The sequence below is a fragment of the Podarcis vaucheri genome, assembly GCF_965113315.1.
Source record: "Podarcis vaucheri genome assembly, chromosome: 10".
In the NCBI taxonomy this organism is placed as follows: domain Eukaryota; kingdom Metazoa; phylum Chordata; class Lepidosauria; order Squamata; family Lacertidae; genus Podarcis; species Podarcis vaucheri.
The window spans coordinates 58,101,904-58,112,702 of NC_138748.1; the positions used below are offsets into that span (position 1 = coordinate 58,101,904).

The 10,799-nt window shown below is 44.2% G+C and overlaps 1 protein-coding gene across 1 annotated transcript; it reads right to left on the reverse strand.

Moving 5' to 3' along the window:
- Positions 1–33: 33 nt before the first annotated feature.
- Positions 34–10,100, reverse strand: LOC309541406 (aldo-keto reductase family 1 member C3-like). The gene is made up of 9 exons (XM_082239246.1): positions 9,962–10,100; positions 7,498–7,650; positions 6,744–6,860; positions 6,171–6,248; positions 5,832–5,954; positions 3,649–3,758; positions 1,916–2,081; positions 723–805; positions 34–353 (listed from the first exon to the last, which is right to left on the reverse strand). The coding sequence occupies exons 1-9, from the start codon at positions 10,046–10,048 to the stop codon at positions 311–313; spliced, it is 960 nt and encodes a 319-aa protein (XP_082095372.1). The 5' UTR covers positions 10,049–10,100; the 3' UTR covers positions 34–310.
- Positions 10,101–10,799: the final 699 nt, after the last annotated feature.

The following is a 10,799-nucleotide window of genomic DNA, read 5'->3' on the forward strand; positions in this document are numbered from 1 at the left end:
TAGTGGGGTAAAGTATGCATTAAAGAACATATATCAGTGAAAACACCATGCAAACATGCTTTATTTTAGCCAAAAGTACAAAGAAAAATGTGTATGGTAGGAGAAATTTACAATGATGAATTTTCATGAGATTTTGAAAAATCCCAAACTGATGTGGAGATATGGATAACTGAAGTGTGGAAAATGAGCCGCTGGATTGCTGGGAGGAACTGATACTGACAGATTTGCCCATCCCTAGTTAGAACAAATGTTTTCCATGCAAAAGGACCCAGGTTCAGAAGGGGATAAATTGGAGATGGGAGACGGGTCCTTATTCCACATCTGGCGTGTAATACTGTGGGTGACCAGCAAATCTGAAACAAAAGAAAAGAGAGTCAACACCCAGGGGTGTTGCAGATGCACAAGCAACACACATTGATCTGTTGCCAGCCATTGCCTCATGGGACCATTTCACACAGTGCATTGTAAGCTCCCCGAGTTTGCCACCAAATGCCCACCCTGAAGACTATCTGGGAGGCTGAAATTCAAAATGCGCCCCACTCCAACAATGCATGGGGCTTTGGTACAAAGTCTCCACAGTAATTCCTTCTATAATTTCACCTTATTCTCTATGAAGAGAAGAGATGGATGCCAGATCTCTTCTTCCTTTTGCTTTCGCAGTATCAATTCTTGCGTGAACCACTTTTATGTATCCATATGCACACTATTTAAATATGACTTACATATCCATTTTTATGAAGCTCATGCCTTTGTGAAGGCCATCAATGGATTTCATATCCTCCTCAGACAGCTGGAAAGTAAATGCCTGTCAGGGGGAGAAAAAAATAATGCTGATGTGCTTTTTACTCATGTCTTCTTTTTGCACCTCAGAACTGTGCACCTTTTTTCCAGCCACAGAGATACCAAAGGGAACTTTGACCAAAATGGTCAAAGGCCTGGAAACGATGCCTTATGAGGAACGGCTAAGGGAGCTGGGCATGTTTAGCCTGGAGAAGAGGAGGTTAAGGGGTGATATGACAGCCAGGTTCAAATATATAAAAGGATGTCATATAGAGGAGGGAGAAAGGTTGTTTTCTGCTGCTCCAGAGAAGCGGTCACGGAGCAATGGATCCAAACTACAAGAAAGAAGATTCCACCTAAACATAGGAAGAACTTCCTGACAGTATGAACTGTTTGACAGTGGAATTTGCTGTCAATTTGCCAATTTGCTGGTGGAGTCTCCTTCTTTGGAGGTCTTTAAGCAGAGGCTTGACAACCCAACCATATGTCAGGAGTGCTCTGGTGGTGTTTCCTGCTTGGCAGGGGGTTGGACTCGATGGCCCTTGTGGTCTATTCCAATTCTATGATTCTATGAACTTTGCTACCACCTTCCAAAGTTGAATTCCTTCATTCAACAGCTTCAGTCCAGATGTCCTCCCATTGAGGGAATTTTATATGCATAGTAATGTAGGTTTGCAATAGAACAGGAGTGGGGAAACTGTGGCCCCCCAGATGTGGATGGACTCCAACTCCCCATCAGTCTCCGCCATCATGACCAATGGTCAGGGAAGTCATGGTCTAGAAGTCATAGTCTAGCAAGTTCATGCAGTTCATAGCTAAACTACTGAACTTGCTTCCATGCGAGACAGTGACAGCCACCAACTTGGATGGCTTTAAATATTAGACAAATTCATGGTGGATAAGAATACCAATGGAAGCTAGTCATGATGGTTGCACTCTGACTTCACAGTCTGAGACAGTGATTCTTGTGAATACCCACTGCTGGAAACACCTCCGACATCCTGAGTCCCCAAACCAATATGTGCATCTTCGCTCCCTTACTCTTGCATGAGTTATGTGACCCATGAGATCACAGTTTCCAAACAACGTGCTTTTTCGGTATTGTTTTTAAATGGATTAATATTTACTGCTTTACCTGGGTGTTTTCCTCAATTCGCTTTCTGGTATAGGTCTTCACTAGGACCACCAGGCCACGCTGCAGCTGGTAGCGAATAGCCACGAGAGCTGGGGTTTTGTTGTGCTTCTTGGCGATCGCAACCAACAGAGGGTCTTCAAGCAGGGGAGGAATGTCTGTATTGTACCTGTTGGAGAGCAATAAGGAGAGAAGGTGTGTTTCTGGTGTCAAGATGCACAAATATAGGATGGGGGACACTTGGCTTGACAGCAGTATATATGAAGAGGATCTAGGGGTCTTTGGAGACCACAAGCTTAACATGAGTCACAGTGTGATGCAACAGGAAGAGAAGCTAATGCTATTCTAGGCTGCATCAGCAGAAGTATAGTGTTCCCATCAAGGGAAGTAATAGCAGTACTCTATAATGCTTTGGTCAGACTTCACCTGGAATAATGTGTCCAGTTCTGGACTCCACAGTTTAAGAAGGATATTGACAAGCTGGAACATGTGCAGAGGAGGGCAAACAAAATGATAAAATATCTGGAAACTGAGCCACATGAGGAATGGTTGAAGGAGCTAAGAATGTTTAGCATGGAGAAGGGTAGACGGACAGGTGATGTGATAACCATCTTTAAATATCAGAAGGGCTGCCTCATGGAAGATGGAGCTCGCTAGTTTTTTATTGCTTCAGAGGGTAGGATCTAAATCAATGGATTCAAATTACAAGAAAGGAGATTCTGACTAAAAATTAGGAAGAACGTTCTGGCTGTAAGAGCTGTTCAACAATGGAATAGACTCCTCAGATGGGTGGTGATGAGGGGCAGTATATAAATCTAAGTAAATATTTTGCATTTAACTGTTGGTTGTTTGCTTGGTTGGTTGGTTGATGTGAATTAATATAATTTTTTAGCATCCCGTTCTCCACCATAAATCACAGTCTGAGTTGGACGATTCATAAACAAAAGAAGGGTCTCAGCAGGCTTTAGGGAACCCCAAGCTTTTCATAAGTACAAAAATGTACTTAGGGGGAAAAACTAAGAAAGAAAAGCAAAGCCCCAACAGGCCAATGGGGATGGTGTCTGCTCAGTGTATAAAGAATCCTGAGTACCTGCTGGAGAGAAAATACGGAGCATTGGGGAGGGAGGTGAAATGTAATGGAGTGCCCTGGAAGAAGGCACGGCTCACTGGGCCAGAACAGGAGAATTCAGTATTGCAAAGTTTTGTTGCTGGTCCCACTTGTGAAAAATAATCATTAGAGGGGCTTCCAATACAGATGAAAACTACAGAACTCAAAATTCTGAAACATAGGGAACAGGCTATGCAAAAAGAGAAATGCTATAATTATTGAAATGCAAGGCCGGGTGCAAGGCCCTTTCATCCCTGCCATTCTACTGCTTAAAGCACTGTTAAACATAATATAAATGTGATTTAAAAACAGCACAAAATTTCAGATGCAGAAATTATTAAATGGCCCCCTGCCTGCAACATTTAAAAACATACGTTTGGGAGAAAGTGGGAAGGTTTCTGAGAATGTCTAAAATGGGAGGGGAAGAGCTTTGTAGATCTCTTTGTGGAATGATTTCGCAAAATGTGGGGCCACTACATAAAAGGCCCTGGTGCTGGTACCCCCCATGAGGATCTTTATTAATTGTGGGATCCAGAATGCAGCCTCAAGAGCTGATCTGGATGCTGGGGAATAGTGGGCATAGATGGTGCCTGAGGTGGTCCCCAAACGGTTTGGCTTCATCTCTTACCATCTTTGGTCTCTTTGGGATCCCAGGACACTATATCCTTCCAGGAGGATATTGTTTGACTTGCAGAAGGCCAGCATCTTGCTTTGGTTCCGATAAGGATGGCATTCAACCTGTGGATTCAAAATCCCCCAACACAGCCCCAGAGTGAGAATTCAGATGAAACAAAATTACCGTGAAATAAAGGAAAGACAAAAGCAGAACCATGCTATTATTTCTTAAAATATCAGGCTGTTACCATTCTTAAAGTGTGTTGTGTTTTCTGATGCATCAGAATCTTTAGATGACCATTCTTGCAATTGTGGTTTCCATTGCCACGCTCCTTATCTGTGAAATGTGTATTAGGTGGATATGAGGGACAGGGCTTATTCCCCCTCAGTCTCCTCTCACTCCAGCCCTGTTGAGTCATTATACCCAAAGAAGAAATATCCTGGGCACACTGTCCTGCCTGCAGTGCCTCTATTTCTGCCCACTCAGTCTCTGAATTTTCTACGTTGAGCAGAAAGGTCTGATGGGGGATTTACCTGGTTTTCCACCAAGCTGAGCAGATGTTCTGGGACTCTGCTTTATCAGGGTCTCAATAAACTGAAATTTCCAATCAAATTGGACAGTGGAGACATCAGAAAATAAAATCGGCACGGGGGGGAGGCATAAGACTTTTCAAAGGGGGCAGTTTTATTCCACATGTAAGGAAGTAATGGTATCGTTTTCAATAATCTTCTCTGTGTAAATGCATTTTGTATGTGAAAAGTGTCACCCCTGTGGCTCAGCAATGGCGGAAAGTATGGGGCTAAGACATGAGAACTAATTGTCTGGGGGGAACTGTATCCCCCCCCCTCACCACCCTCTACTGCCATATATGAATTGGATCAAGGCTGGATGAATTGCATCAAGGCTGGGCAGAGGGTACAAAAAATCCATGATTCAAGTGGGACTATCTGTACCATTAGTAGTTGCGGGAATTTAAGGGAGTCCACCCCAGAACTCATAACCATATCTTCTTGTGACTGGATCTGCAACCTTGTAGCCTTAAGCAAGCTTTTTCAGGGACTGGCTGTGTTTGTCAAATCAAAGGTCCTCCCACAAAACCCCCGAAATAAATAATCATTCAACAAGACCGCTCCTCTTCCCCCAGGGACAGAGTTGTGGGAGGGCATCCAGGACCTTATTGTGACCTGGCAGTGGGCGGCGGGATGCTGCCCGGGACATTGGGACTCCCAGCCATGTCACGCCCCCAGTTGACCAATCGGGTTAGCCAGGGGCATGGCTGCTTGCCATTTAAACCTCGGCACAGTTGGGGGGGCGACCTCCACTCGCCTCCTCATTGGATCTCCCAGCTCACCCGCCCTTTTGTTATGCGTTGCATGACTTCTGCCTTGCCGCCTTATTTTTGGGGCCAGGTAGTAATTTTTCCTCCATTCTGAAGGAAATCAGCCCTGAGTGCTCACTGGAAGGACAGATCCTGAAGCTGAGGCTCCAATACTTTGGCCACCTCATGAGAAGAGAAGACTTCCTGGAAAAGACCCTGATGTTGGGAAAGGAGGGCACAAGGAGAAGGGGACGACAGAGGACAAGATGGTTGGATAGTGTTCTTGAAGCTACCAGCATGAGTTTGACCAAACTGTGGGAGGCAGTGGAAGACAGGAGTGCCTGGCGTGCTCTGGTCCACGGGGTCACGAAGAGTCGGACACGACTAAACAACAACAAAAGGAATTTTTCCACTTGGCAAATTGGCACCAGCCATTTGGTTTTCCCCTGCCTTGTAGCCATTGTCACAACTTAGGCATTGGGAGGTGAGGTTGCTGCCCCTCCTCATTAAAGTTACGCTGTTAAAGGGATCTGGGTGTGTGGATACTGTCCAAAGCCTGGGCGTGGGCTAAGGCAATGCCATGACCACATCAGGGACCATGGGGGTGCTCTTAATTGATGTACATCGTAGGGCTCTCCCTAACTGTTTACTGTTAAGAGGCTTCCTGCAGATGTGCAGGAGTCAGGATATGGTCTGGTTTTACCCAGTGCCTAAGTAAAACCGCTGAAATCTGTAACCAATAAAGTTGTAGCCTAATTTATACCATTAACCCAAAATATTTGTGTCTGTGGGTTTATTATCTAAGGGAACTGCGGGGCCCAGGGCCTCGCCACGCAACACTTGGAACAAACCCTTACAGAGGTCAATCACGCTTTACCTGGTTTATCACTGGCTTGTATTTCAACCCTGGCTTGTTCAGGATCATTTCCAGCTGCTTACGAGTGAAGTTGGACACTCCGATGGACCTCACCAAGCCGGCATCTTTGCACGCCTCCATTGCCTGGCAAAGAAAACATGACATGTTTGTTGAGTGGTGTTTGTTGAATAGCTGAGGCCACACCTTTTTCCAGATTAAGATTGGAGTCTTATAGTTCACCAGCTCTCATAGGAGCCATTGTGTGAGTCATTGTTCTGGACATGCCTCCTCTGGTGGAAGGCTACTGTGCTCAGCATTTGAATGACTCAAGGGCTGGATTTGCTAATCCCAGGCACCTACCTCCCATGTCTGACGAAGATCTATATTGTCAAAAATTGTTTTTTTGTCTTCTCCCATGGGAATTAAATCTGGTCCAGGCTGGAAAAGAAGGAGGCGGAGGGAATAAGTGCAGGTCGGGCCTAGAAGTTCTCTTATCTCTGTAATACTATCTAATACTAATGGACAGTGATAAAAAAGGGAGTTCACCCTGCAGGGGCTGATATCACAGTGCAGGGATCTGTGGGAAACTCAAATCACAAGCACAAGTCTGTCTCCCCATCTCTCCAACCCCTTTTTTCTTCCCTTGCTCCCTCGCCAAGTCCTGCTCTGCAAACAATTTCTTTCTTATGATGCCTATGTGGTTAATGTAATCATGATATGCAAAGGTTTTCTTTAACTGGCATGTTTCTCCCCCAAAATCTGGGAGCGATCATTCGATTGAGATATGGTATAGCAGAGAACTGTCAGCATCTCTAGGCAATGACAATTCCCAATGTTCCTTCAAGGAATCAAATATTTTTAGTAGGATCTCCCCCGACCCCCAATTCAAATATTGTACTCAATACTTTCATTATGACATCAATAATTATTTACCTTCATAGAAAATGGATTGTGAATTATGAACAGATCCATGTAGTCAAACTGGAGTTTCTTCAGCGATTCTTCTAAGCATTTCCGAACCAGCTCTGGGCGGTGGAAGGTACTCCAGAGCTGTCAAAAATATAGAGTTTATGGGCCTTGGGACAATTTAGCTGTGGCAGATGGCTATTCTGGTGTGCACAGTGTTAAGGGCAAACTCAAATATTGTTCTGAAGAGTATTTTGAATTGCTGTGGTGAAGAAGGTGAAGTAATTTAAAAAATAATTATTGCTAATAAATAATATTTTACTATTTATTAATTAAATTTCTATATTGCCCTTCATCAAAAGTTCTCAGGGTGGTTCACAAGATAAAAGCACAAATAAATAGTCAAAACAGAAGCAACAAAATTGTAATCCCTCCTCCCACAAACAGGTTTAAAAAGGGTGTAGAGTATGAATCAGCCCAAGGCCTGGTTGAAGAGGAACATTTTCTCCTGGCGCCTAGAGGTGTATAATGAGCCTCCTTGCAGACAGCATTCCCCAAATGGGGAGCCATGCAGAAAAGGCCCCGTTCTCGTGTTGCCGTCCTCCGAGCCTCACATGGAGGAAGCATACAAAGCAGAGCCTCAGAGGATGAATGCAGACTCTGGGTAGGTTTATATAGGGAGAGGCATTTTGCTCTGATTTTGTTAAATAATGTCTGTGAAATTGCATCATGATGAAGGCACTATATTTTACCTTTTTTTTTTTTTGCCAAACTCACTCACTTTTCCGGTGTAGAAAATGTCTTCCCTTTTTACTGTTCCATCTGAAATCTTCGCACGAACGGCCCGCCCAACGTGCTCCTCAGACTGGTATACATATGCGCCATCAATAAGACGGAAGCCGAATTCTATGGCTGTCTTTGTAGCCTCCTCACACTTGCCAGTTGAAAAGGGGGAAAATTTAGTCAATGTCTCTGCTTCAGTGGAGGAATTAATATAAAAGAGTACCTGTAAGTAACCTTGAGTGTTGGTAGACCTTGCGTGTCGAGGTCCCCAGGGCCACCCCAATAACTCACACATCACACAGAATTTTTGTTTAAGATTTTTGGCATAATTTTGGCCACAACTTTATTGAAATACAAATTTGTGAGTGGTTGCTTAGGCATTGGTTGCGACTATCTGCCCCCACCATGGGGGACAGACTGACATTCCGCACGATGCGAAAGTCAGAATAGGGGAATACACTTGGGGGTTACGCGGAGCAGGGAACCTGCCCTCACCCCAAATGCAACCAGGAGCTCATTGCTATGGCCCGAGCCCCCTTGACAGAGTGGACAAGCAATAGTTAGCTCCCAATTCCTTTAACGGAATCCCTTGCAGCAGCAGCATTAGAGGGGCAGGCACTCAACCTACCAAGGGCAGGCACTCAACCACTGCCCCTCAACCAACCAAACCATAAACCAATGCCTAACTGCAACCTTACAAGTTGTGACGATTTGCTACGCAGTAGGCAAAAACCAAATGGCCCCAGCCAATCAGCCAGATGGACAAAATTCCTACCAGGCCCCTGCCCCAAGAGCAGACGACCCCATGACAGGCATAGCAAGGTCAAAGCGAACAACCCTATTCTAGGGAGGGAGGGATGGGCAATCCGATGCACTGTCAAAAAGAGGAAGCCCTAGCCTCGTGCAAGGAATTTTAGCATTTCTGGCTGTCAATCGACAAATGGCAACACTAACTTCTTCCCAACAACAAGGGAAGCCCCAATCGCATCAGTGGCCAATGAACAATTAGCCCGCCCCCAACTTTGGAGTGTCCTGGCGGCCCCCACCACAACACGTGCTCTCCATGAAGGAGAACACGCTTTGTCAAACTAGATTGAGTCCCATGGACTCAGCTAGGCTGGGTCTAGACACATCAAATAAAAAGAAAGAAAAAGCATATAAAAAATGTGATTTATATGCGTTGTATTATGCGAAATAACATTGTGCCACCGAATGGCAAACAGGATTGAAAATGAGCAATTAATTAACTTGTCAGTTATTTTGGTTCAAACAGTGGAACTCTGTTGAGACATAGTTTGTAGAACTCTCTTTTTAAAAAACTGGTTTAAATGTTTGTGAAATAGGAGAGATATCCAAGAAGGGTTTGAGAAAGTCTCTTCGTCAGCATGTATCTCTTTCTATAAAATAGATTCTACCCTTGCTTTATATGTGAGTGGAGAGACATACGAATTGGAAAAATGGAAAAAGGAAAATTCCTTCAAAAACCGAGTGGTAGCTTTTATTTGGTAAATTCATGATGTTCCTGGAAATTAATTTAACAAGAATCGACACCAATCCCTTCATTTGCATTGCTGGTGATATGGAATGAAAGAAATGAAGATGGTTTGGATAAAGAATTGATTCTATATTTATTGTTAGTGTCCAGAATAGTTAGCTAATGCCTGGGGAGTTTGGATAATATTGTTACTCCCAACAAAACTAATAGTAGGCACTTACAGTTCTATAGAAATATTTTTCTAAAAAATATAGAAATATTTTTTTAAAAATATCACTAGAAATATTGCACTGGGGACTTTGAACCCTGCAGCAATTCACACTGGAAACTGTTTCTCAGCTACAAACCATTGAATAGTGCAGGTGTCACCAAACGTTTTCAGCAGGGGCCGGACCACTGTCCCTCAGACCTTATGAGGGGCCGGACTATATTTTGTAGAAAACAAAATCAACGAATTCCTATGCCCCACAAATAACCCAGAGGTGTATTTTAAATAAAATCACACATTCTACTCATGTAAAAACACCAGGCAGGACCCACAAATAACCCAGAGTTGCATTTTAACTAAAAGGGCACATTCTACTGATTCCCGGACTGTCCACGGGCTGGATCTAGAAGGCAATTGGGCTGGATCCGGTCCCCGGGCCTTAATTTGCCTACCCATGGATTAGTGCGTGGAATTTAATCTTCAATTTTACCTTCAGACAGGTTATCTATATGTCAGGTGATTTGATTCTAACAGCTACAGTTGTACCTTGTTCCCGAACACCTTGAGAGTCAAAGCAGTGCTTTATGTTGTATTCTTGGCTGCTGTGACCCAAGAAGTTCTCATGCACAATTGGCTTCTCAGATCAGGTGAGGCATCGCATGCTGTGCTTTGCAATGTATGAAGCACCCTGCAGCTGGCAGGCATTTGGTTCCTCAAAAACAAGTTACTACAATCGTGAGAGTTAAATGTTTTACTTACAGCTTCTGGGGGATAGGTTCCAAATCCTAGTATGGGGATTTTGTTCCCATCATTCATTGTAATTCCACGGTCTTTGCTAAGCGCCATTTCCTGCTTCTGTGCTTGTTCAGTTCTGCAGGCTGAAACTGATCAACACTCTAGTCTAGTGGCAAAAGAGTGAGAAAAATGAAGTTGGTGTTTCCAATAAAATGCCTTCTGTTGGCATGATAGGAGGGGAGTGCTTAAATACTCTGAAGAAATGAGAGAGAAAGGCAGTGAACCTAAGGCCAACTTTTAATCAATAACTTTCAGCAGAATATCCTTTGATGCCCCACAATTTTCATTGTTGACTTAGCCGCATTGCTTTCACAGGATAACTAACCTATGTCCAACTTTTAATCAGTAATTTTCAGCAGAATGTCCCTTGCTACACCAGCAGTTTTCATTGTTGAGTTAGCAGCATTGCTTTCACAGGATAAAAAAAAAAGCTGTCTCAATCTGTTAGCTGCGGCTAACAGATTGAGGTTGAATCCTGACAAGACAGAAGTACTGTTTTTGGGGGACAGAAGGCGGGCAGGTGTGGAGGATTCCCTGGTCCTGAATGGGGTAACTGTGCCCCTGAAGGACCAGGTGCGCAGCCTGGGAGTCATTTTGGACTCACAGCTGTCCATGGAGGCACAAGTCAAATCTGTGTCCAGGGCAGCTGTTTACCAGCTCCATCTGGTACGTAGGCTGAGACCCTATCTGCCTGCGGACTGTCTCACCAGAGTGGTGCATGCTCTGGTTATCTCCCGCTTGGACTACTGCAATGCACTCTACGTGGGGCTACCTTTGAAGGTGACTCGGAAACTACAACTAA

Coding starts and splice junctions, on each gene's coding strand:
- LOC309541406 (XM_082239246.1), bottom strand. CDS start 10,048: ATGGCGCTTAGCAAAGACCGTGGAATTACAATGAATGATGGGAACAAA. Junction 6,249..6,743: donor ACAATCCATTTTCTATGAAG/GTAAATAATTAT, acceptor CTTCTTTTCCAG/CCTGGACCAGATTTAATTCC. Junction 5,955..6,170: donor ATCTTCGTCAGACATGGGAG/GTAGGTGCCTGG, acceptor TTTCTTTGCCAG/GCAATGGAGGCGTGCAAAGA.